This window comes from Glycine soja, chromosome 18, assembly GCF_004193775.1.
Source record: "Glycine soja cultivar W05 chromosome 18, ASM419377v2, whole genome shotgun sequence".
NCBI classification, from domain to species: domain Eukaryota; kingdom Viridiplantae; phylum Streptophyta; class Magnoliopsida; order Fabales; family Fabaceae; genus Glycine; species Glycine soja.
This window is the reverse complement of record NC_041019.1, coordinates 56,411,874-56,439,582: the sequence shown is the minus strand read 5'-3', so window position 1 is coordinate 56,439,582 and position 27,709 is coordinate 56,411,874. Positions and strand designations below refer to the sequence as shown.

General features: G+C 32.0%; 3 protein-coding genes across 6 annotated transcripts; 1 reads left to right on the top strand and 2 right to left on the bottom strand.

The window, feature by feature from the left end:
- Positions 1-8,049: 8,049 nt before the first annotated feature.
- LOC114394410 (disease resistance protein RPP13-like) lies at positions 8,050-11,543 on the top strand. The gene is made up of 2 exons (XM_028355982.1): positions 8,050-8,809; positions 9,046-11,543. Exons 1-2 carry the CDS (start codon positions 8,315-8,317, stop codon positions 11,203-11,205), a joined length of 2,655 nt encoding a protein of 884 aa, XP_028211783.1. The 5' UTR covers positions 8,050-8,314; the 3' UTR covers positions 11,206-11,543.
- Positions 11,544-11,799: 256 nt separating this feature from the next.
- On the bottom strand, positions 11,800-14,894 carry LOC114394409 (disease resistance protein RPP13-like). Its single transcript, XM_028355981.1, has one exon. It carries the CDS (start codon positions 14,754-14,756, stop codon positions 12,066-12,068), a length of 2,691 nt encoding a protein of 896 aa, XP_028211782.1. The 5' UTR covers positions 14,757-14,894; the 3' UTR covers positions 11,800-12,065.
- A 928-nt stretch (positions 14,895-15,822) lies between these two features.
- On the bottom strand, positions 15,823-25,622 carry LOC114395047 (F-box protein At2g39490-like). 4 transcript variants are annotated; one of them, XM_028356734.1, is made up of 3 exons: positions 24,710-25,559; positions 24,224-24,385; positions 15,823-16,324 (listed from the first exon to the last, which is right to left on the bottom strand). In XM_028356734.1, the coding sequence occupies exons 1-3, from the start codon at positions 25,502-25,504 to the stop codon at positions 16,103-16,105; spliced, it is 1,179 nt and encodes a 392-aa protein (XP_028212535.1). In that variant the 5' UTR covers positions 25,505-25,559; the 3' UTR covers positions 15,823-16,102. The 4 variants fall into 4 exon arrangements, with proteins under 4 accessions (XP_028212535.1, XP_028212537.1, XP_028212534.1 ...); XM_028356733.1 differs by lacking the exon at positions 15,823-16,324 and adding an exon at positions 23,679-24,126 and having other exon boundaries at positions 24,710-25,588; XM_028356736.1 differs by lacking the exons at positions 24,224-24,385; positions 24,710-25,559 and adding an exon at positions 16,677-17,078.
- Positions 25,623-27,709: the final 2,087 nt, after the last annotated feature.

Sequence of the window (27,709 nt, the reverse complement as noted above, 5' to 3'; positions counted from 1 at the left end):
AATCTTATGATGTCCTAGTATGAGTCACCATTGAAATATGATATATATATATATATATATATATGACCAGATTAATGTGTGAGTGAAAATGTGTTTTGTGATCTTGCGGCTGGGTTACATGAAGTTACTTGAGGCTTATCTTTATCCATATACACCGTGTTAAGGATACGTCATAAATCATGGGGTGAGGAAGAGAATTTTGCGTCTTCATCTTCTTCAATTCCCATTATGTAGCTAGACGTGGAACTATAGAAATATCAATTTTGTCATCAGCCTCCCAAAATATTACCATATATAGGAACTTTGAATTGATACATTAGAATGGTGCGTTGTAAGGATATTTTTAAATTAAATTAAATTTTAAAATATATGCATATAAAAGGTAAAAATATGATCATTATAAATAATAATAAAATCATTATCTTAAGAAAGAATAAAATATAATAATAGATATTTTTTGTTCTCAATAATCAAACCTATATTTTATTAATAATAGAAATAGTTTAAAGAGATAAGGTTTTAAATTTAAAATTTTTTTGTAGAAATAAAAATTATTGAGATATAAATTCTGAGTACATGATTTCACCTTTTCTAACTTATAACATGTTTAGATCGGCGTTAGAAAAACACGTTGAACATAATATCATGGTAAGTTCACCATATATGCACACTTATATATATAAGCATTGTATACTAATTATATCATGGCAAGTTAACCGCGTAGAAATATGAAAATGTAGATATATTATCAACACTTGGTATGTTTGGATTAAAAGAAATAAAATAGAGAAGAAGAAAAATATGAACAATGATATTTTTTTATTTAATTAGGAAAAAAGTAAGAAAAATATTGACATTAAAAAAAATCTTTGTATATTTTCTCTTTAATTTAAATTTGAAACATTTCTTTTCTATTTCTTTCCACCATACCAAATTCACTATTAAAGGAAAAAAAACGTTGATATATATTATAAAATGGAACTACTTATTTCCTTTGATCCTCTAGTGTCGAATCTCTGAATTGCTCTATTCGTTCGTAATTCAATAAATATAAACAGATATTTGTTTTGTGAGATTTTGATGGTAGAGAAAGAATCTATATATATATATAACTTTCATTTCCTGTTTGAAACGTTCCTTGAAACAATACACGCTATGCATACCTAACGCTGTTGTACCTAATGTTATATATATTTTAAGCCACGATTAGTTGCATGCATGATGCATGGAGGGCTGGAACAGTCAACAAGTTAAATTTAATCGGGTTTTTTTCACCTATACGGATGGACATATTCTATATATAATTCTGTATCGAAAAATATATGCAAATAAATAAATTTGAGACTTATTTTTATAAAATTAACATATTAAAAAGAGATTTTCAAATGCTCCTCAATTTGTTTATAAGCTATTTATTAACAAAATATTCAAAAAGAAGTATTTATTATATTGAAAATAGAAAAAAATTTAACATTTACTTTTTTAATGAAGTAAAATAATTAAATAAATATTTAATTACATACTTTCTTCAAAAAACATATATTTCTTAATTAGTATTTTTAGGACACTATGTAACATGATCTTTGTTATAATTTTTTTTACCAAACATGATCTTTTATTAAACATAGATAATAATTATAATTTGATTCTCTAGAGTTACATATATCAAGATATTAGTCTTCAAAAAATTTAATTTGGTCATCAAATTAGTTCTTCAAATATCATTTTTTCACTACTTTAGTTTTGTTTTAGAGATTTTGTCACTAAATTAGTACCCCAAAAATTCTTTTTTTACAACAAGTCCTCCGTAATTAGAATGAAAATAGCAATGATTTAAATATTTATGCAATTAATTTAACGACAAAATCCTTGAAGGACTAAAATATAGGATAACAATTTAAATATTTGAAAGACTATTTTGATGAAAAATATTTTTGAAAAGTTTAAGTGATAAACATATAACTTTTAGAGGGATAAATTAAGGATTTTCATTTTAATATAACCAATAAGTATAACATATATATATTTACAACCAGTCAAAATTTAGCCGATAAGGTAGAAATAATAGTTCTTTAACAAATGGTCTATATAAAAATAATAGTTCTTTAACAAGAAGTTGAATTTCATTTAGTCAAATTTTGGTAATGCCTAACACATGCATCTTCCACCGTGACCATTTGTTATAAGAAATAAGAGTACGTATTTCCATCATCACTTCTACGTACTTCTTGTTTTTTATATCTGTTCGTCTTCACTTATATTTTACATTTTCTTGTTTATTTTATTTTGACTTTTTTTTCCAGAAATTAAAGTCTTAAACTTCTTTTAAGATTACATTGTGATTATAAATCTATTTCATTCTAAAAATTAAAGAATCTTTTTATGACAATCTGATTTTGCATCCCAAAAACTTATTTGAAATCAATGATAACTTTTTCTTATTATAGTTATAAAATCCTATATATTCACGCTGTTTCCAAAGAAAAACAACAAAAATACACAAGCAATTTACCTCTTCGGTTGCTTCTACAAGCAACAACAACAATTTAAGTTTCGTGTGGTAAGGAACAGTTAAAAATTACCGCAATAAAGTTGGTGTAAGAGTTTAATTTTTATTAGATAAATAAAAGTTTCTTATTAATAATGAATGTAATCTTAGCATTTGATAATTTGACAATATTTTTTTAATAAAAAAATGGCGCCAGAGTTCTTTTGAAGTAGTTTTTGAAATCTCTTAATCAAAACAATAACAATTTTAATAGCATAAAAGACAAAGGAAAATGAAATTATAAGCATGACTAAGAATGCACGAAATTTTAATGATATATATATATATATATATATAGTATAGATTAATGTACAAGAGAATGTCAAACTCGTTAGTCTGGAGCAATAACAATGAGTCAGTACCAACCTCCATATTGCCAACCTAATTAAGAAGGGGAAACCAACGGCGTGATCAGTGCCGTATGAATGAGAAGCCAATAGGCAGAATATAAATATTAATTATTAGTATTATTAATTTTTATTAGTCGATGAGATTAAATTTATGATTTTTTTTATCATCTAACTCACCTTGTATTTTCATGCAACATAATTTTTGTGTGGTTGTGGAAAGTGGAAATTTATGAAAAATTTGGTAAAGGATAAGTTTTTTTATATATTAGAAAATTATGATTTATGGGAATAAATAAAATTTGTTTATTTAACTATTGAAAATATTTAAATAATTTTTTTATAAGTTACACATATTTTTATTGATTATTTTAATTATTTGTTACATTATATAATTTAATAAAAAAAATAACATGATATTTTTAATGTAGTAAAATAAAAAGTGAACTCTGAAAAATAAGATTCTCTATCTTGTAAAAAATTTCGTGAGAAATTGATTAATAAATATTACTGGAAAATATTTTTTTCAAGAATATTATTTTTTTAATGCATATCAAACATAAAAGAAAAAACTAAATTTCATTTAGGGAAAACACAAAACTTCTCTTATCACTTTCTTGTTTTGAAAGCTGTTTTTTAAAAATAATTTTACACTACACAGTAATCAATTTCTCATCCAAGTTTTTTTTATTATTTTATATATATAAAAAAAAACCCACTAGGACCGATCTTTTTATTATTATTTAAAAGTATACTGAAACCGGTCTAGTGATGATTAGAGATTTAACTAATATGCATGAGTTTAATTTTCATTTTCGTCATTGTATAAAAAAACACTTGAAGAGTATTTCTAAAATTATTGTTTTAAAAACCAAAATAAAAAACAACTGTGAGATTTTAAAACTCAGATATACTTTTAAAGTAAAAAATGAGTAAAATATATAATATACTGTTGATGAAAAAAATTCTAACAATATATATTCTAATATGTTTATGCTTTTTGTTAATATACCGAATATTAACTATTAATTTTGTAAATAACAACTAACTAACTTTAGAGTTTCATATGTATGCACACACTCTAATCTAATAAAAAATTATCGTTTAAATTTATTTAAAATAATTATTTTAGAAGTTAATAAATATATCATATAATGATTAGATGAGTGTTTAAAAAAATTACGCTATTAATGCATAATCCCTTTTCTCTTAATTTTATTAATCTATCTTCTAAATAAGTTGTTGAGTTTAAAAAAGCCGAATCACACCCAGTAATAAACACTCTTCCTCGTATAATTATGGACAAAGTGATTGATCCTTTTGGTTACTTTCCATTTGGAAGTGTAATATGAAAGAAATAATTAAGTGATGGAAAGAAGTGAATATACACTGTGCCAAGTCAACAACACTCCCCACCATCTGGCCGCAGAGACCATGGTTGATAAATTACTTTTGTAATAACGCTTAGACTTTCATTACTCTTCTTTGACTTATTTGTTTCTTCAATACGTGGATCATGCACCTTAAATTCTCCCTTTGTCACTTTATTTGATTATTGCTTTTATGGTAATTGTAGTTGGTGATATTGATATCTATCTCTCATGCATTCAAATATCTTCAACCCCCCTATGTACAAATTAATTAAGTTTCATCAATTGAAGTATTGAAACCAATCAAATCTGTCATGTTGATTTAGCTCATTTTAGACTTTACCAAAACACTTTAAGCCCCTACTATGTCAATATATTTATTTTTATCTAAGTTTTTAGTATTTTTATTTTTTTAAATAATTTAACTTTTCCGATGATAATTAGGTTAACAGATAATATCTTATAAAGGCCGTGCATACACCACGTTGACATTATAAATCATTACACACAAAAAAATTATTTTTTAAAGCTATCCAATTTAATTAGAAATTTAACAATTAACTCTAAATAAATAAAACATATGGATAATAAATAAAACATGAAGCCTGCCGCCGTTAATATTTGTTTTGTAAGGTTGGGTATTAGGAACTAAACTCACAACTAAGCAAAAATAGGAAAAATAAAATAAAGTTTAAGAAAAGAAAAAAATTATTATTATTTTGCACAAATGGGCTTTGAGAATTGAATTTATTTAAAATTTTATTAATCACGGTTAGTGTTAATAATTTTGCACCAGTTTGTTTTTTTTTCAACAAAAGATATATATTGATGACGTAGAAGGGATACACAACCAAAATACAAAGAAACCAAAGTGTAAATCATCTATAAGTTATCCTTGGTTAGTCACCATTTAGGATCAAGTATTCAACCATGAGCGAAAATTGAAAGCTGACCAAGCCGAATTACATGACCTGTGGCTGTAACAATGAGTATGCAAAACCACGCCAATTGATTAATGTATTTGGCAGTTTTTATTATTGAGTTTGACTAAGCGTGTATATATAAAAATAATTAAGTTTGGCTTCATACAAAAAAAAAAATTAAGTTTGGACAACCACATTTTATGAAGAAAAAAAAATACTAAGTCCGAATGAATAAATAAAATAAACAGAGGAACATATTTAATGGAATATGGGCCAAGTCACTTATTTAAAGAAGTAGCCTCCAAGATAGGTTGGCCTAAAAAACAGGAGGTTGCTATTGGTCCCCAAACAGGGGATGACACTTTTTTTATTCCAAAAATATTCTTCCTATGAAATCATGGTTCCATTATATAATTACATACAAAATTCATTAAAAAATGTGTTTTCTTTGTTGTAGTTTAGGAGGTGCAAAAAAAAAAAAAAACACAACAGAAGAAGGAGGGGTAGAGTGTTTGAAGACAGGGGTAAAATGATCCTTTTCAGGAATTTTAAAATTTTGTAGGGAGTAATTTGGAAAGGGACCAATATCAACTGTCCAAAAACAGTTTGAGAGAGGAGAGGAAAAAGGGTCTTGAATTTCTGACCAAGGCAACAAAAATTAGCCACAAATTGGGTCGTGCCCACCATGGTAACACCATTGGGCTAGTTTCACATTTATCAGGCCCGAACTGAATAAAACAAAATAAAGTGATGAAAACAACTATAAAGTAAAATAATAAAGAATTGCTCAAAGTGCTTTTATCATTAAGCGCAGTAAACGTTTTTTTCTTTTTCTTTTCATGTTAATAATAAAGTAATTTCTGTATCAGTGTATAATTAACAGAATATGAGGAATAGATGAAGATGGAAAAAAAAATAGAATTCGTAAGCGTCACGATACTAACACTTCTGCAATATAGTTCGGTATTTTTTCTAACAAGTAAATAATTAGTTAATTGAAATTTTTTGTCAATTTCTATTCCCTGTTAGTACTTGAGAATTACTAATGTAAGTAATGGTAGTAGCTCTTATTTATCCTACTTGATCTAAATAATGTTCAAGGGATTGATCTTCTTAAAAGGATTGTGTTTGGTTTATAAATTAAAATTACCAATAAAAATGCTTTGTTTTTCAGCATTTAGTTTAGAATGTTTGCGTGTGAACAGCAACCACTGTAAGTTGAAAAGGATTGATCTTCAAATTGATATGACTTTTAAGAGAACACAGCTTTTAATTGATATGACTGCCACTTGAAAACCAGTAAGTATGCCGCCATCAAATTGCACAAAGTCGAAACCTGCATCATACTGTAAGTTGTTGCAGTTTACTTAAAATTTTAAGTTAAATTACCTTAAAGACTTGAATTATTTTCTGATTCTGAGTTTATTAAACTCAGTTCTTTTTGCCTTTGCTCTTTTAAAAAGCGACGACTTCTATTAAAATGGCAAGTGTTTTTCCTTTGCTTTTTTTTTTTTTTTTTTCCTTTCTCTCTTCTCATTTTTTTCAATTCCAATTATCCTAGTTGCTCCCAACACTCAGGCTCCGCTTACAGCCTGCAACACAAGGTCACTTTAATGAAGAATCAAACTTCGAGCTTTAAAATTAGAAGATAAAAAAATTGTCACAAACATATAACATTTATTTTATGCATACCCTTTTTTTTACAGTAAATTTTCTATGCATACACTTTAACACAACAAGCCCATGACGGAAAATAGCTCCACTAGATACACTTTCAGCCTTTATTATTACATCAATAACATACTCTGACTATGTATCACGACTTAGATAATTATTAATTCACAATACACATTAGAAGTCAAGCACCTCAATATTTGTGATTAACACCTCAATAGAGGAAGCAAGGAAAACAAAGGCATTTTCTTGGTCAAATGATGGACCGATATCAGGTCAGGAAATGGGAAAATAAAGTTAAGCTACTATATATTTACATTGACCATAACCCATATGTACAGTTTGAATAATCCGTAGAAGGAAAAATCTAATTATAAATTGTTCAATATTTTCTCTTCTCATCTTTCTATTCTATTTCTATCACATAAATCACTCAAACTATTAAAAAGAAAGTGTATTTTTTTTGTTCATTATAACTAAAAGAAAACAGTCCTGGTGCATGGTCTGGTGGCATGTTAAATAAGAACAAACTCTAGTTTCTTCAAGATCTGTAAGACTTGGCTCCTTCGTGGACTAGTGTGAGAACCTTCGTGTGGCACATAGGAGGATTCCAAACTTATTAGTGAGTCGTTTAATCTCATATATTTATCTATAATTAACCACCTATCCTAATAGACATTGCGTGAAGGGCACGTTAATAAATTATTCATAATAGACAATCACTAGAATCCAAATAAGATTTGGTCCCTTCCATGATTGGGAATAATAGTGGTTATGTTGATGTTGCTCCAATATAGTTTTAGTAAGGGGTTTGTTTAATTTCATTTTTTATTAACTACTCAATAGAAAGTGAATTTGATTTTTCTGTTGTTCTTTTTTTAAGTGTTATTGCTTAAATCCGTGGTCAATCCTATTTCTGATAGGTGTAATTGATAATTAAATCTAATTTTTTTCATAATTTTTGTATCCATAATAGTGTAAAAAGAAAGTCTAACTGGAATAAGTTATTTAAGAACAATGACATTAAGTTTCTTAATCTTTTATCTTAAGATTAGTCAATTTTATTTTTTATGGAATTTAATTGTTCTTGTATTATTCCTTCGAAATGATATTATTTTCATGATTTTCATGAAATCGGTTTACTGTTAAATATCGTTTAAATGGACAACACAAATACAAATTAAAAAGAGAGAGCAGAAAAGTCACATTGAATGAGCATTACGTCACATGTTTAATCATTTCCCATAAACCTATTAGCAACCAAAAAAGACTGGGCTCTTTGGGTGACTAGGAATATATAATAAAACTTTTGCTAATTCGTGTTTTGACTACTAGTGTGTGACGAGATTCGTATATACACATAGAATAGAAGATAATGAAGTCCACTACACTGTCCCTGCCACATATTCATTACTTCCAAACTCGATCGTATAATTGAGTTGGTGCAGAGAAATGGCGGATACAATTGTGGTTTTCCTGATAGAAAAGTTGACGAGGTTGTTAGCAGAAGAAGCCAAACTACTTGGTAGCGCGCACGACAAAGTAACATCGTTGCGCAACGAGCTGAGGTTCATGAACCTCTTCCTCAACAACTCCCAAGGCAAGCGCAAAGATCACAACATGGTCGCGGAACTCGTTGACCAAATCAGAGACATCGCCCACGAAGCCGAAGACGTCATCGACAACTACATCAGCGACATGATCAAGCAGAGAAGGAGAAACATGCTGGAGAAGTTTGGCCGCGGCGTAGACCACGCGCTCATGCTTCGCAACTTGACCGTCAAAATAGACAGGATCAAGACCACCATCAACGATATCTTCGACAATAAGGTCAAGTACGGCATCGAAGCTGGAAGGAGAGACAGCGAGGAAGAAGCAGAGCGTATACGGAAGCAAAGAAGAGACGTGGAGGAACAAGAGGTTGTAGGATTTGCGCATGACTCCAAGGTTGTAAGACCGATGATTGTTTGAATCCTTATTTCTTTATATATTCTTCATTCTTTAAAATTCATAAGTACAAACCTAGTACAATTTACTAAAGGATAAGAATTAGGATAAATATCTGAACTTTGATCTAAGCTAATTAATCTAATAGAATTCATTCCTATTATCTCCTAATCAGACCAACCAACACTGACAACATATCAAATTAACATATTGGGTGTCCATGTATAACTTTTCAGGTTGTAATTGAGAAACTCATGGCATCGGGTTCGCGCCTTAAACTGGTTTCCATCGTCGGTATGGGTGGTTTGGGTAAGACCACCCTAGCCAGAAAAATATACAACAGCAACAGGGTCAAGAACACGTTTCCTTGTCGCGCATGGGGTTATGCCTCTAACGATTATCGACCCAGGGAATTCTTCTTAAGCCTTCTCAAGTGTTTGTTGTCCACGTCTAAGTACAACGATTTGTTCAAGAAAAGAGAGGAGGCAAGTAGAAGCGAGGAGGAGCTGAAGATGAAGGTGCGAGAATGCTTGAGCAGAAGCGGTGGCAAGTACTTGGTGGTGGTGGACGATGTGTGGCAAAGCCAAGTGTGGGATGAGGTTAAAGGTGCTTTCCCTGATGACAGCAATGGAAGCAGAATATTGATAACTACTCGTCATGCTGAGGTGGCTTCTCACGCAGGTCCAATGCCTCCCTACTTTCTCCCCTTCCTCACCGAAGAAGAAAGCTGGGAGCTTCTTTCCAAGAAGGTGTTTAGGGGCGAAGATTGTCCTTCTGATTTGGAGCCCATGGGAAAATTGATCGCTGAAAGCTGTAATGGGTTGCCACTTGCCATCATCGTCATGGCGGGGATTCTTGCAAACAAGAAGTCACTGAGGGATTGGTCTAGAATCAAGGATCATGTGAATTGGCATCTTGGCAGGGACACCACACTCAAGGATATACTGAAACTCAGCTATGACACCTTGCCAGCGAGGTTGAAGCCTTGCTTTCTGTATTTTGGGATGTACCCTGAAGACTACAAGATCCCCGTGAAGCAATTGATCCAGTTGTGGATATCTGAAGGGCTATTAACACAAGAAACTTGCGGAAGCAGCACCAACATACCGGAGCCGGAATACATTGCGGAAGAGTACTTGGATGAACTAGTGGACCGAAGCTTGATCCAAGTGGTGAGTAGGACCAGCGACGGGGGTGTCAAAACATGCCGGATTCATGATCTTCTCCGCGATCTTTGCATATCCGAGAGCAAGGAAGACAAGTTTTTCGAGGTTTGTGGAGAGGTTGATTTTCAAATCCGAGATAGTTGTCCCCGTAAGTTGTCTCTCCACGGCACTCTATTTCATTTCTCTTCTTCAAGTGCCGTTTCTGATTACTCCATCACTGGCACGCGTTCCTTGTTATGCTTCGGCCAAGAAGTGTACAAGGTCAAGCCAAACCACTGGAGATGGCTTCTCAAGAGTTTCAGGCTGGCTCGCGTGTTGGATTTAGGACGAATGAATGTTAACTCAATACCCAATGATTTGGAGAAGCTCATCCATTTAAGGTACTTGAGAATACACTCATACAACATTGAAACTATTCCAGCTTCTATATGTAGGTTGTGGAATCTTGAAACCTTGGACTTAAGGGGTTCTCCCATAAAATCATTTTCTGGTGACTTGTGGCAACTTAAGCAACTAAGGCATCTTCTGATGTTTGGACCTGTGGGGCTTCCAGACATGCCATCAGAGAGTAAAACTATGCAGAATCTTCAAACTCTCTCTACAGTGGCGCTTGATCCACGCACAACTTCATTGTTGGATAGTCGTAGATTCCCCAGGTTGACAAAATTGGGTATACACCATGAAAGACGTGATAAGTGCAATGCTCGTATACAGTTACAAAGCCTTAACCGCTTAAGCCATCTCCGCAAGCTAAAAGTGATTGGCACCACGGAGATTCCGCAAAATGCAAATGTGTTTCCCTCAAACATCACCAAAATATCCCTCACAAAGTTTGGTTGCTTCAACTCCAATGCCATGCATATACTAGGAAAGCTTCCCAGCCTCCAAGTTCTGAAACTGTCATCGCAGACAAATGATACTCGTTTTGACCTCCACTGTGCCACGGGAGGGTTCCTTCAGCTCCAAGTGTTTGAGATGATAGCAATCAAGGTAAAAAATTGGAGACTTGACAAAGGTTCAATGCCACGCATTCGACGTTTAGACGTTAGAAGCTGCAAATCCTTGACGGAGCTTCCAAAAGAACTATGGTCTTTGACTAGCTTGCGGGAAGTGCAGGTCTTGTGGCCATGTACTGAATTGGTAAAAAGGCTCCAAAATTTGGTGGTGAACAATGGGTGCAAGCTCGTGGTCTATCCTCTCTCAACAAATGATGAATTAGATTTTCTCTAAATCAATGACTAATTAATTAAAAATACATGCCATTGCCTAGTTCATGCAAGTGTCTATGCATGATTTTAAGCATTTATTTTTCGTTATGGTCGTCTGTATTATATTCATAAAAATTAGAAGTATCCAATAACTAAATTTTGATATAAATTAATACAGTATATGATAAATTTAAAGTTAAGCAGTTGATAGCTTTTTGTAGTTTAGGCCTGGGTCACTTATCCACTGATGAGAGATCTCTATGCTCTTTGCAATTGTTATATTGAAAGATTGATTCCATGATATGATTGAGTCTTCGCTCAACAATCAATAAGCATGGATATCTAGTTCTCTATTTTTAATCGTATTGCTGCTGATATTTGTTAGACACCCCAAAGTACCAGTTGCTGATTTCTAATTTAACTAAAATTGCATACTGGTCTATTAAATTTGGCAATGGTTTAAGCAAAGAAACGTGTGGTCATCTTCAACAATGTCAAGCCAACAATTCCTTCCACCTCTTCGTTCAAAATTGCAGCATAAGTGGCATCTTTAAATGGGCCCTGCATGATATCACACTTCAAAGGAGTGTTTAGGGACCTTCTCATTGGTTTAAGATTAGCTTGGTTCAGGGGATTTCCTAAAATTATTATTGAGTTTGACTCTCAAGGTGCCATGTCATTAGTTTATACATAGACTCTTCTAAGAATGAGGCAAGACATGATGCACCAACAGTTTTAATCAATATAATAAAGAGGACAACAAGGAAAAATAAATACAAAGTTTATACATAGACTATTCTACGAATGAGGCAGGACATGATGCATCAGTTTTAATCAAACTAGCGAATAGCGATTGAATTGATTTTGACAGAATGCAATTCTTCAATTGGTTGAGCGAGGATAGACGACGAGCTTACGCTTATTCTTCACCTCCAAATTTTGCAGTGTTTTTGCCAATTTTCTACTGGGACAAGAAACATTCACTTGGCACAATGCAGTCAAGGACCAGATTTCTTCTGGAAGCTCAGTTAAGTATTCGCAGTTTCTGACGACTACACGTTGAACACTTGGCATCGAACCTTTCACTACTCTCCAGCTTTTAACCATGATCTCTACCATCACAAACACTTGAAGCTTTGAGAACCCTCCCGCGGCACAATGCAGGTCAAAACTAGCATCACTTTTCTGCGATGACAATTTCAGCACCAAGAGGTTTGGAAGCTTTCCTAGTGTGTTCATGGCACTAGAGTTGAAGAAACCAAACTTTGTTAGGGTTATCTTGGTGATGGTTGAGGGAAACACACACACATTTGCTGCATTTTGCGGGATCTCAGTAGTGCCAATAAGTTTTAGCTTCCGGAGATAGCTTAGCCGGTGGAGGCAACTTTGTAACAGCACACGAGGATCACACTCACACATTGTGTCATCACGTTTTTCATAATGTAAACCCAGTTTTTTCAACTCGGGGAATCTACCATTCTCCAACAACGATGCCGTGCGTGGATCAAGTGCCACCGTAGAGAGAGTTTGGAGATTCGGCATGGTTTCACTTTCCGGAAGCACCACGGGTCCAAGCAACAGAAGATTTCTCAGATGCTTAAGCTGCCAGAGTTCGGCAGAGAAGGATTTTATAGGGGAACCCCTTAGATCAAGCGTTTCTAGATTCCATAGGTTGCATAATGAATCCGGAATAGTTTCGAGATTGTGTGAGTGTATACTCAAGTACCTTAAGTGGATGAGCTTCTTCAAACCACTAGGTAGTGAGGTAACATTCATTTGTCCTAGATCCAACACCCGAGCCAACTTGAAACTCTTGAAAAGCCATTCCCATTGGTCTTTCTTAACGTCGGACACCTCTTCTTTGCCGAAGCATAAGAGGGAACGAGTTCCGGAGACAGAGGAATTATTAGATAATGAAGTGCTTGAAACAGAGGACTTGTGAAATAGTGTGCCTTGGAGGGACAACCTGCGACTGTGCATTTGAGAAGAATCATTAATAATTCCACCAACTTGGAAAAACTTGTCCTTCCGGGCCTCGGATATGCAGAAGTGGCGGAGAACGAGATGAACACGACATGTCTTGACACTGCCATAGCTGGTCCTATGTATGACTTGGACCAAGCTTCGTTCCACTAGTTCAGCCAAGTACTGTTCCGCAATGTATTCGGGCTCCGGTGCGTTGGTCCTGCTTCCGGAAGAAGAATCATGTGTTGTTAATAGTCCTTCAGATGTCCACAAGCGGATCAATTGCTTGACGGGGATATTGTATCCCTGAGGGAACATGCCAAAATATAGAAAGCAAGGCTTCAACCGTGAAGGCAAGGTGTCGTAGCTTAGTCTCAGTATATCCATTAGTATGTTGTCATTGTCACTACCAAGATGCCAATCCATATGGTCCTTGATATCAGACCACTCCTTGTGCAATTCCTTGTTGGCCAGAATCCCCGCCATGAAGATGATGGCAAGTGGCAAGCCATCACATCTTTCAGCTATGGATTTTCCCAGTTCCACTAATTCTGGGGGACACTTTCTTCGTCCCTTAAACAACTTCTTGAAAAGTAGCTCCCAACTTTTTTGTTTGTTGAGGAAGGGAAGCGAGTAGGGAGGGGTTGTTCCAGCATAAGAAGCCACCTTTGTCGAACGACTTGTTATCAATATTCTGCTTCCGTTGTTGGCATCTGGAAAAGCGCTTTTAATCTCATCCCACACTTGGGTTTCCCAAACATCGTCCACCACCACCAAGTACTTTCCGCTTTTATTCAAGCATTCTCGCACCTTCATCTTCAGTTCTTCGTCGCTCTCCCTTCTCTCTGACATATCACTATATTCCCCGGGTTGCAAACACTTTAGAAGACTCAAGAAGAATTCCCTGGGCCGATAATCATTTGAAACATAACCCCATGCACGACAAGAAAACGTGTCCTTGACCCTAACGTTGTTGTATGTTTTTCTGGCAAGGGTGGTTTTCCCCAAGCCACCAACACCGGTGATGGAAACAACGTTAAGGCGTGAATCCCTGTCCCTGACCCTTGCCGTGAGTTTTTCTATAACAGCCCTGGAGTAACTCTCGAACCCCGCCACTTTATCTTCCTCCACCTCGCTCCTCTGTTTCCTCACGCGCTCTGTTTCTTCTTCTTCTCCGTTACTTTTTTCACCTTTTGCACTGATGAGTCTGACGCCGTATTTTTCTATGTTGCCGAACCTATTGTCGATTCTTGTCTTGATGTCGCCTATCTTGACCGCCACTTTGTGAAGCATGAGCGCGTGGTTGACACTGCCGATGACCACCTTCTCCAACCGGTTCATCTTTCGACGTCGAATCATGTCCGCCACATAGGTGTCGATGATGTCTTCGGCTTGGTATGCAGCGTCTCTGATTTGGCCGACCATTTCCGCCACCAGTCCGTGCTCTCTCTGCTTGGTCCCTTGGGTCTCTTTGAGGAAGAGGTTCAATATCTTAAGCTGGTCGTGCAACGAGGTCACGTTGTCATGCACCTCGGTGAGAAGCTTGGCTTCCTCCTCAAGCAGCCTCGTCAACTTCTCTGCCAAGAAGTTCACAATTGCATCCGCCATTTTTGCTAGCTAGCTGCAGATTTTAGAAGCTATGGAAATGAATGAATGAATGTTTGGCAATGACAGTGCACTGATCTTAAAAGCAACTATTCCTAGTCATCGAAGATGCCTAGTCTCGTTTGGGTGCTGTAAGTTAACACGTTTAAGACTTAAGAGGTGTATTACCTGGAAGGTTCATAAGTACCTTTCAAAGATTATACTATGTAATTAGTGTAAAATATCATATTTTTTTATATTGATGATGTATATAACTCATATTTTATATGATTTTTTATCATTGGTTTTATACATAATTTATGTGAAAAAAGTAATGCACGTAAGTCTTATTCTTGATTAAAAAATAATATATTTTAATTTTGTGAAGATAAAAAATGAATTGGAAATTTGAGAGGAATGAATTTTAAATATTTTTTATATTTATCAGAAAAAAAAATATATTTTAACTTTTATGATAATTCTCTTGTTGTACGTCTCATCTGAAAATTAATCTATTAGATGATTGGAAGATGTTGATCAATATATCTAAGATTTATTGTCATAATTTCATCCTGCTATGTGTTAACTGGATTTGCAAACATTTAACTTTCTTCAATTTGAATGGCTTTCTTCAGTCAGGAATGGAGATACGTACCTTCCTCCAATTGCTTTACCTCTAGGCCCAAATAGTAGTTATATGTCTTGAGCCGTATGTTAGTAATTTCAAACCCCCCAAGTGACAGGGTTTTCTTGAACTCTCTTGAATCAAACCTTGGATTATTGTTGGTGTCAAAAGCAATCCAAATATCTTCATTATCGTTAATACATCGAGCCAATACTTGAGAAAGTCTTTGGTGCTTGCTCCAACTTATACAAAACTCCATTTGATCTTAGAATTTATCTTGTTGTCCTTCAACCATTTACCACAAGGGTTGCTCAATGCAGACCATTGATATTTTAATAATTTTAGAGACTATCACATTATCATATGAGCAACATAACCATAAATATTTCATAAACCAAATACATACAAACTTGAATACAAAAACTTAAGTTAAATCTCTATTGTTTCATTTAAAATGCTAGTCAATTCCAAGCAATATTGCAAGCATATATTTTGAATCAAATCAATTGGATGACATCATTAAAAAAATGATTACATGATCACTTGCTTTTATTCTTCAAATATGAATCAATTTAATCCATAAATATTCCTGCTTCAAGACTACTTAAAGAGGCAGTAGGAGACAAGAAACAAATGTATTCCTATTTATAATATCTTGCATACATGCTTAGTACATGACTTGTTCATAATTTTCCTTTGTTAGGTACTCGCAGGAAATCTTGATTAGCTGTGATTGATGTAAAAATCACTCGACAAACATTGCATCCAAGCAATTCCCATCTGAAGTCTTTATCTTTGGAGGCTTTCCCTTGATCATATGAATCAAACATTTAGCCAGGGAGATTTCATCTCTTCGACTTGAAAACCCCATAAATTTTATCACTTTAAGATGTTCCATTCCTGTGCATTTAGTCCCTTTCACTACGCATGAATTGGACCCTCCAGCCAAATAACTTTCAGGATCATTCTGCACATCAGTTAGTGAAAAAAGAAAATTCCTACAAAAGAGAACCTTTTTGGAGTTAAATTGTTCATACTTCACATCATAAAAGAAAATGAGACATCTTGAACATGCTTTTTCAGGATGTACCCGATTATCATTTAATCAAAAGTCAGAAACTAATATCTCGAAATTCTAATATTCATTTAAGGGATTGGCACTATGAAACCCCTGACCATATCACACCATATTAATGTCATAAGAATATGTCAAGTGACAGAATTTTGCATAGAAGTACTAGGTAGAGGTTCAACCCATGTCATTTCTCAATGTATAGAAAAAAATATCAAAAAATTGCAATTAAACGAGCATGGCATACCTCAAAAGTCCATTTACACAGAGTAAGAACTTCAAAGTTGTTTATTGTTAAAAGGGTTGCATCAAAATCCTTGGCCTTTAAACCTCTGCAGCTGAGTCCTAATCTGAAATCAAGCATGGCATCACTCAGGTTGAAATCAAGCATGGCCTCGATGACCACCTTCTCCAACAGGTTCATCTTTCGACGTCGAATCATGTCCGCCACATAGGTGTCGATGATGTCTTCGGCTTCGTATGCAGCCTCTCTGATTTGGCCGACGATTTCCGCCACCATGGCGTGCTCTCTCTGAAGTTATGGAAATGAATGAATGAATGTTTGGCAATGGCAGCGCAGTGATCTTACAAAGCAACTATTCCTAGTCATCGAAGGTGCCTAGTCTCATTTGGGTGCTGTAAGTTGCATTATTAATACCTTTAAGACTTAAGAGGGTGGTTTGTAAGTACCTTTCAAAGATTATACTATATAATTAATGTAAAATATCATTTTGATATTGATGATGTATATAACTCATATTTTATATGATTTTTTATCATTGGTTTTATATATAATTTATGTAAAAAAAAAGTAACTTATTCTTGATTAAAAAATAATATATTTTAATTTTGTGAAGATAAAAAATGAATTAAAAATTTAAGAGGAATGAATTTTAAATATTTTTATATTCATGAGAAAAAAAATATATTTTAACTTGTATGGTAATATTCTCTTGTTGTAGGTCTCATTTGAAAATTAATCCATTAGGTGATTAGAAGATGTTGATCAATATATAAGATTTTTTGCAATAATTTCATTTATCTGTGTGTTCACTGGATTTGCAAACATTTAAATCTTTACCTCTAGGCCCAAATAAAAACATGTGAGCCGTGTCTTAGTCATTTCAAACCCAAGTGACAAGGTTTTTTTTTTTTGTTGAACTCTCTTGCATTAAACTATTAAACTTGGATTATTGTTGTCAAAAGCAATCCAAATATCTTCATTATCGTTAATACATCAAGCGCATACTAGAGAAAGTCTTTCGTGCTTGCTTCAATTTATACAAAACTCCATTTGATCTTAGAATTTATCTTCTTGTCCATTAACCATTTATCACAATTGTTGCTCAACGAAGATCATTGATATTTTAACAATTTTAGAGACTAAATTGAAACTACGTTGTTATAAGATAGCTATTCCCTGTTCCATTATGGTGTGAGCAACATAACCACAAATAATTCATAAACACAGAATAAGTATAAACTTGAATACAAAAGCTTAAGTTAGATCTCTATTGTTTCGTTTAAAATGCTAGTCATTTCTGAGCAATATTGCAATGACTGCCTACTTATGCCAAATGAAAGATGAGAACAAATTTAGGTATATCAAAATCATGTCTTACCATGCGATTGGTTAAAATTGGAGGAAGGAAGATAGAAATTAATTTTAATGAAGAGGAGGAAAGGAAAGGTCCCTTTGTTGGGTTAATTCAAGATAATAGGAAGAGATGAAAAAAAAAATGTATATCTGAATTTGGTTTATAAGAGAATGCGGGACAAAACATAAATAATATATTATTATATACTTAAAAATAAGAACGAAGGAGATGAATATAAAATAAGTTAACAAAATAATATGATTTTTCAATTTAAAAATGACAAATAATGTGTTTCCTCCAATATCAGACCATAGAGGAAGACAGAAGGGAAGAAATGTAGCTCTTTTATTTTCCTTCCCCTCTTAATTTTTAAACCAAATAAGATGAGTTAAAAAAAATCTAAATCATCCATTGTTTATCTAGACCAAATATAAACACAGACACGTAGTGTTAGAAAGAATGATGGATACAGATTTATTATACGATTTTAAAAATAATGTTAATAATACAGTAAATAAAATAATGCAGATACAAATCCTCAAATTAATGCAAGGATCTAATTAAAGAAAAAGAAATTTAAAAAAAAAAAAACTACCCTCAGTCAATATAAACGATTGAATCACATCATGTAATTTTCTTTTTTGAAACTTTCAGAGGGTCTCAATGAATATCATGGGTTCTTTGCATGATTTTATCCTTCCATAATTCTTCAATTAAGGTTATTTGGGTGTGGAAGGATAATGAAATCATTATTTGGGGGATTGAAGGATATCCTTCTGAATAAGAAAGAGCTTCTCCTTTTGGAACCTTAGCAATAAAAGTTTTAGGGCTAATAAGTTGGTTAGCAGTTTATGTGGTTGGTAAACCATGTGTGTTTGATGGTAATAAGTCTGATTTTGATTTTGAGTGAAATTTTAATTAAAATTAAGTTTACTTCTAAAAGCGTTTTAAGTAGAAATGAAAAACATAATTTTTGTATTGAGTTAAAATATTATGTTAATTTATCACAATTTATTTGGGTCAATTATCATTCATATAAATAATCACACACGTTAACATTTAGCATTTCTCATAACAATCTAGAGGTCACTTTGGTGATATCTTGATTTGACTGACTCATTTAAATGCTAAATAATTAATATGATATACCATAACTGAATTTTGAACATTGATGCATCAAATCCAAAATTAAAATATTTCTTGAGTAAATTATTTTAACTATTTATTTATTTTAAATTTTAGAAGTCCATGATTATTATTATAATATACTACCGTCGCCTTTAAAAGTAACAACAAACACATGAATGATGCATTTAAATTTATACCTATTATCCCACATGAAATATGTACATGTTACTGATAAAATGCATAACCAAATAAAACATCAAATTGCTATGCTTGCACTTTTAGTGTTACTCTACATGTGTTACATTGATTTATTGTTAGCAAGTATGGTTTACTACTTGTGAATTTGTCATGCTTATAGCATGTAAATAACATATCCATATTGACAATCATGTAATATACTCTCATCAATTGTCATATTAATTTGATGTTATCAATCGTCCTTTATATCATTGTTCATCCTGCATTAATGTGATAATCTTATCTTGTTTCCTCGAAACATTGTACCTAATGTGTGTATTGTCCAAACATCACATTTTATTTTTACTTTCTCTTCTTTCCATTTCTCTCTTCCTTGATTTTCATCACTTCACTTATCATCTATGACACTTTTATTTCTATTTTATTTTCTTTTTCTCGTCGTTCTGTTCTCAAAATGAGTGGGAGGGATTTAATATTTTAGTTTCACAATTTGTAGTGAAATAAAAATATTGCAATCAATAAAATTCACTATTATATTATAAAAATACATGTCTACACACCCACCGGTCATGTTACATGTGTTTCCTTAATCTGAACACTTGCATAATTATAACATATAAATTACTTATTTCCATACTTACATTTTATCATTATTAAATATAAATTCATTATTTTAGTGGTTAAATAATTAATTATAATAAAATGATTAAAAACATACATTTAACTGAAACCATAATTTCAGTTTCTAGTTTTTTATTTTTAAGATCTTGGCTGTTTATTAATTTTCATACATAGGTTGAATTAAAACATAATTAATAATTTAATATATGATTTATTTAAAGATATAGAAGTAATTTTTAAAAATATGAAGTGAGTTCTTTTTAGGAGACCGGTTCCTTTTTTATCTTAATTTGATAAAAAAATAATTATCCATATTTTCAAATCATTTCATACATAAATTATAATTTATTTATAAAGGTATTCTAAATTTTATAATTGACAAAAATTTCTTTTAGGAATTATGCCAGTTTTTTAGATATTAAATATGAAAAATACAAAGTATCAATGAATAGACAACAAAACTAATCCTAGAGGTCATTCAACAATTAAAAAATAAAAAATCCTAAATAATAAGTTATAATATATATATATATATATATATATATATATATATATATATATATAACTTATAAGGTGAAAGTTACTAATACAAATGTTTATTATTTATTGTTTATAAAAAAAAAAGTATCAATCCCCTTAAAACACAAGGACATATCAAATTTACCAAAAAAATAAAATAGATAAAAAAATATTTTAATTAATTTTCTTGATAAAAAAAAGTAATGATGTATATTAAAATGTTAAAGGTATGAGATTTTAAAATTCCATGTATAGTCCAGTCACCATATTTCAGCAGGCTTGTCCTTGGATGACCGGGTGGGAACAACCTACTTCATAGGCACAGCGTCTCGTCAATGGAGCTACCAAATGAATACATGTCAGCTCACGGGATTCATCATATTATTTTCTCAGGCGGTAGAGAAACAGTATATAATACATCCATCATGGCGTCCAACTTTTAACACCAGAGACTTCAGCCAGATTTATGATCTTGGATTACAGCAACTGTAGATACAATGTCTAGATATAACCCGTTTGGTAGATGCTATAGGCTTCTCCGCAGTAGGAATTTGGATTTGTTTCAAGCTTGTGAAATGAAGGATGAATGATGCAAGGATTTGTCAAGCACATCCAGGAAAGATAGATAATCCTGACTGGCATGAGAATTTTAATACGAGACACTTTAGTAAGAGAGATCAGTTTGGATCACCGGTCCAAGCCAAATATTTCAACGGTAGATGATGAAATGTTAATGGTTACTAATATAAAATATTTTTTTATATTTATGAGAATCAAAAATATATTTTTACTGGATACTAATATTCTCTTGTTGTGGGTCTCATCTGAACATTAATTCATTAGGTGATTGGAAGACGTTGATCAATATATCTAAGATTTATTGCCATAATTTCATTCTGCTATCTATATGTGTGTTCACTTGATTTGCAAACATTTAAATTTCTTCAATTTGAATATGGCTTTCTTGAGAAATTGAGATAGGTACCTTTCTCCAATTGCTTCACCTCTAGCCCAAATAAATATATGTCTTGAGCCGTATGCTACTCATTTCAAACCAAGTGACAGGGTTTTCTTGAACTCTCTTGAATCAAACTTGGATTATTGTTGGTGTCAAAAGCAATCCAAATATCTTCGTTATCTTAATACATCCAGCGAATACTTGAGAAAGTCTTTGGTTTGCTTCAACTTATACAAAGCTCCATTTGATCTTAGAATTTATCTTCTGTCCATTGACCATTTATCACAAGGGTTGCTCAATGAAGACCATTGATATTTTAACAATCTTAGAGATTAAATTGAAACTACGTTGTTATAAAATACTAGCTATTCACTGTTACATTATCATGTGAGCAACATAACCACAAATAATTCATAAACAAAATAAGTACAAACTTGAATACAAAAGCTTAAGTTAAATCTCTATTGTTTCGTTTAAAATGCTAGTAATTTCCGAGCAATATTGGAATGACTGTGCCTACATATGCCAAATGAAAGATGAGAACAAATTTAGGTATATCAAAATGATGTCTTACCATGCGATTGGTTAAAATTGGAGAAAGGAAGATGAGAAATTAATTTTAACGAAGAGAAGGAAAGAAAAGGTCCCTTTATTTGGTTTATTCAAGATAATAGAAGGAGATGAAAAAAAATATATATATATCTGATTTGGTTTATAAGAGAATGCGGGACAAAACATAAATAATATATTATTATATACTTAAAAATAATAACGAAGGAGATGAATATAAAATAAGCCAACAAAATAATATGATTTTTCAATTTAAAAATTACAAATAATGTGTTTCCTCCAATATGAGACTAGAGAGGAAGACAGAAGGAATGTACTCTTTTATTTTCCTTTCCCTCTTAATTTCTAAAGCAAATAAGATGAGTTAAAAAAAAAATTAAATTATCCGTTATTTCTCTAGACCAAATATAGACACAGACACGTAGTGTTAGAAATATTGTTAATAATACAGTAAACAAATAATACAGATAAAAATCCTCAAATTAATGTAAGGATCTAATTAAAGAAAAAGAAATTAAAAAAAAACATTAACACATCTTATCATATTTTTTATTGATTAATTCTTTAATGACTACCCTCAGTCAATATAAACTATTGACTCACATCATGTAATTTTACTTTTTGAAACTTCAGAGGGTCTCAATGAATATCATGGGTTCTTTGCATTATTTTGTCCTTCCATAATTCGTCAATTAAGCTTATTTGGATGCCAAAGGATGATGAAATCATTGTTTGGGGATTGAAGGATATACTTTTGAACAAGAAAGAGCTTCTCCTTTTGGAACCTTAGCAAAAAGTCTCAGGTTGGTTAGCCGTTTAGGTGGTTGGTAAACCATGTGCGTTTCATGGTAATAAGCCTGATTTTGATTTTGAGTGAAATTTTAATTAAAATTAAGTTTACTTCTAAGAGCGTCTTTAAGTAGAAATGAAACATAATTTTTGTATTGGGTTAAAATATTATGTTAATTTATGACAGTTTATTTTTGTCATAAAATTTTATAAACATAAATCACTTGTAATCTTGTGTGTACCTTTATCTGTCTTCTTTGTTCTGTAGTTAAAATCGACTCTTAATTATTCGATTATAATTATTCATTACAACAAACAACAGAAACAGCAAATATTTCGATGAGTGTACTATTGATCTTGTAATCGTTGACTTCTTTTCCATAATAGGGAGTTAGGAACAATATTTAAAGCTTCTTTCTGGGGTTCAAAACAAGGATGCTTAAAACTAGTCAAATCTAATTAAAGCCTACAAAATAGTTAAAAAATAAAAATAAAAAGTAAATAAATTGAAAACGTTGAAGAAATCTAAAATAAAAACAAATTGTTGAATTGGACTAGCTTTTGGATCCAATTCAACATAAATAAAAAACAATAAATACATTTTAAAAATAATATTTTGCCTAAAAACTTTTATATTATCTATATTTATTTAGAAACTTTCTTATTATACCCAAAAGTAAGGTTAGTTTTATCTCTGCTGGATTTGGATTTAGTATTTTGATGAATTATAAACCTATTATTGATGTATTTTTTATGAAATTAGATTTTTATTAAAAAATATAACAAAACATGTGAAAAAGTGATTTAATTTAGATTAAATAGAATTTGATCAAAATATATTTTGAATCAAATCAATTGGATGACATCATTAAAAAAATGATTACATTATCACTTGCTTTTATTCTTCAAATATGAATCAATTTAATCCATAAATATCCCTGCTTCAAGACTACTTAAAGAGGCAGTAGGAGACAAAAAACAAATGTATTCCTATTTATAATACCTTGCATACATACTTAGCACATGACTTGTTCATAATTTTCCTTTGTTATGTACTCGCGGGAAATCTTGATTAGCTGTGATTGATGTAAAAATCACTCCACAAACATTGCATCCAAGCTATTCCCATCTGAAGTCTTTATCTTTGGAGGCTTTCCCTTGATCAGATGAATCAAACATTTAGCCAGGGAGGTTTCATCTCTTCGACTTGAAAACCCCATAAACTTTATCAGTTTAAGATGTTCCATTCCTGTGCATTTAGTCCCTTTCACTACGTATGAATTGGACCCTCCAGCCAAATAACTTTCAGGATCATTCTGCACATCAGTTAGTGAAAAAAGAAAAATCATGTCAGAAAGCTTAAAAACCAAAGCAGAACAACAGGTTCAATTAAGCCCCAAGGAGGAAACTTACAGTCACAAAAAGTTGCTCCAAGGTAGGGCATAATTTTAAGAAGGAGAATAAAGCATCCTTGTTGGATTCATCCTTATTATAGTTGTCAATCCACCATAACTCTCTTAATTTATAGAATTTGAAGCTCCCAGATAGAGGAGAAATCGATGGCCATATTAATTCCTACAAAAGAGAACCTTTTTGGAGTTAAATTGTTCATACTTCACATCATAAAATAAAATGAGACATCTTGAACATGCTTTTTCAGGATGTACCCGATTATCATTTAGTCAAAAGTCAGAAACTAATATCTCGAAATTCTAATATTCATTTAAGGGATTGGCACTATGAAACCCCTGACCATATCACACCATATTAATGTCATAAGAATATGTCAAGTGACAGAATTTTGCATAGAAGTACTAGGTAGAGGTTCAACCCATGTTGTGATTTCTCAATGTATAGAAAAAAATATCAAAAAATTGCAATTAAATGAGCATGGCATACCTCAAAAGTCCATTTACACAGAGTAAGAACTTCAGAGTTCTTTATTGTTAAAAGGGTTGCATCAAAATCCTTGGCCTTTAAACCACTGCAGCTGAGTCCTAATCTGAAATCAAGCATGGCATCACTCAGGTTGAAATGATACTCTGGCCTAATCAAAGGAAGAGGCCCACGATACCGAAAAGACTTGAGTTTAGAAGTTTTAAGACGGAGAGTCTTCAACTCTAAGCAATCCAAGATGGTTAACTTGTGAAGCTCAGAGGTGGAGTCAACACTCAAAGATTCCAACCCTTTGCAGTCAATGACCACCAAGTTCTCAAGATGCTCCAAATTTGAAACAATGGAAGCAGCAACCTCACTTGTGAAACAACTCACTGATTTCAAATGGAGGGTTTTGACTGAGAATGTGGAAGGAAAAGACTGGTAGGTGGCTATGTGTTGCTTACTTAGCTTGAACTCCAATTCATACCCTATTGGAATCTCTTCCTTCCAAGGGGAGAAATCAAGCATGAGCTTGCTATTGTTTGCAACAGTTACTGAGACTACACTCTCTTCAGCAAAGTGAAATTGAAGCTTTCTGGGATGCTTCAAGGGATCAAACTCCTCAAAATTTGTGATAAAATCAGCAACAACACCTATAATATCCTCTTGAGTTCCATGTTTGACAAGAGCTTCATTCCACAGGTCTCTCCACCTTGTAGAAAGAAGGCTGGTTTCTAGTGATGACTCATTTGGTAGAAATGAAACTATGTGACACAGAATTTGGTCTGGTAAATTACTAAACAGATCCTTTCCCATGTGGAATGAATCTATTGTTTCAGCAATGATCTTGTTTGGACTAAGATTACAATGACATCTATATATTTGTAACTTAAAAATTCATGTGGACCATGCAAGTGACAACAAGGAGATATGTATGTGTGTTTTAAAACAAATAATTGTAACTAATAGTCAAATTCGAGTTTTTGATACACCGAGTGTAATAAATAGTTACGTTAAATACAATTTTTTGTAAGCGTTTTAAGTACTTAAATAAACAAGTTTTTTTTTTTTGTAAAAGATATATATAGTCTATATAAAAAACTTATTTTCTCGAAGACTATTAAATGCTATCTGTAACGGCTTCATTGATCAAAATTCGACTTTTCCTTCATTACGACAACACCATGTATATGGTCAAATGGGGGCAAAAACTGTAACCGTAAGTGTATTTCGGTGGCTTTTTAAATGAGTAGCTTGTATAACTGGCAAACTCTTCTATATTTAAAGTCGTGCTTTAAGTTTTATATTATGATTGACATAGAAATCTTTCAGCAGATCAAGGTTTCTTAATACTTGTTGATTTGAATTGACGAAAAGCTTGTAATTATGGATAATGGACCCATTATATTTTTCTTACCATTGAGATATGCATGAGAGAAGCATATATAGCGAGGACCAGTTCTATTGGCGCGCGTAGTAAAAGTACAAATGTTGAGGTCAAAGCTAGTAACAATTTTGCTGATGAAAGGAATGGACTCTGCGGATTTCGTGCTCCTTTTGGAATTGGTTTCTTCTAGAACTAGGATAGAACGTAATTCATGTGTTCACGGTTAAATGGCTTAATTGTTGCCCATGAATTCAGAGTGCAGGAACAATGATGATTAATCTAAATTGGTTGCAGCCTTCGTGTTCATACATATACATTTAGCCAGTTATCCAATCTATATCAAATAAAAATTTGGACAATTTAAATCTTAAATAGATAGTATGTTTTAAGTCGAATTTATTGAGAGAAAAATAATATAAATTCTTCAATCTTAATCCAACAATTCAAAGTGAATACTTGAAAATCATAGTAACTACGTAGCTACTAAATAGGCTGTGAAAACTGTGGCTGCAACGAATGCAGAATTGAGTGATGAATGATGATACATAGGGTGTCATCCTGAACAAATAATTACTTGTAAAGTATTAGCAATTAAATACGCTTGCAAAGGGTGGGGGGACAAAGACTATGCTGCTCACACCACACCACACGCCTTCCTAATAAAGAAATAAAACAGTAATAAAAGTTGGGTAATTTTTCTACACAACACTGGCTCATTTCCAAATAACTAATAAAAGAAATGGTTTAATATCTGATTATGTGGAGTCTATATTTTATCATGTAAATTTTATTTTTATTATTTAGTAATAGTTGAAATAGTTTTTAGTTATATCATTGATGTTTGCAAAACTAGTAGTTATTCATCAGGTACATAAATATTCAGTCAAAAAAATCGGTACATAAATTAAAAGGCACTAAATACACACTCTTGAATAATTTAAAATAAACATTAAATATTTTCAATAAAAATATATTTTTTATTTACTTAAGCTATATACTTAATTTATAAAATAAGAAATTGTTAATAAATTTTGTTTATGATAGAAGTGAAGATCACATAAATTTCATTTATAATAAGAATTTTAAAATCATGTTAAAAAAAATTAAATTAAGACACGGTGATGGATGAAATATTCACTCCAACCTAATCAATAATTGTCAAAGGTATGAGAACTCAATTAAACGTCAAATTTCAATGTTTCTGAATTTATTTGCTTCCTACTATAATTAATTAATTATGTTACTATTTTCTATTTCCTTTAATTCACACATTTTCCAACTTTCATTTTTTTCCCGCTAGATTGGTCTTAGTTACGGATATTCATCTTTTTATATTTTTCTTTAATTTTGATTATTTCCCTTAATCTTCTTTTTCATCAACAAGAAAAAGGAAAACTCAAATTCAATTTAATTTTAGTTTTATGATGTTCTATATTTAGGATTGAATTATAAAAAGTTTGTGTTTCATATATTTAATTAATATTTTTTTATTTATATAAATGTAATTTGAAGTGGAAAGAGAGAATAAGACACATTTCAGATAAGTAATGCATGCATACTTTTTAAAATGCTGCCACCAAAACATATGAATTAACAAATATAATGTTGTTTTAACTTATTTAATAGTTTCAAAT

Excerpts from the sequence above, each read along its gene's own strand:
- LOC114395047 (XM_028356733.1), bottom strand. The coding sequence starts at position 25,504 with ATGGGAAAGGATCTGTTTAGTAATTTACCAGACCAAATTCTGTGTCAC. Across the intron at positions 24,386-24,709 it reads TGTGTAAATGGACTTTTGAG|GAATTAATATGGCCATCGAT; the intron begins GTATGCCATGCT and ends TCTCTTTTGTAG. Across the intron at positions 24,127-24,223 it reads TGGAGCAACTTTTTGTGACT|AATGATCCTGAAAGTTATTT; the intron begins GTAAGTTTCCTC and ends ACTGATGTGCAG.
- LOC114394410 (XM_028355982.1), top strand. The coding sequence starts at position 8,315 with ATGGCGGATACAATTGTGGTTTTCCTGATAGAAAAGTTGACGAGGTTG. Across the intron at positions 8,810-9,045 it reads GATTTGCGCATGACTCCAAG|GTTGTAATTGAGAAACTCAT; the intron begins GTTGTAAGACCG and ends ATAACTTTTCAG.
- LOC114394409 (XM_028355981.1), bottom strand. The coding sequence starts at position 14,756 with ATGGCGGATGCAATTGTGAACTTCTTGGCAGAGAAGTTGACGAGGCTG.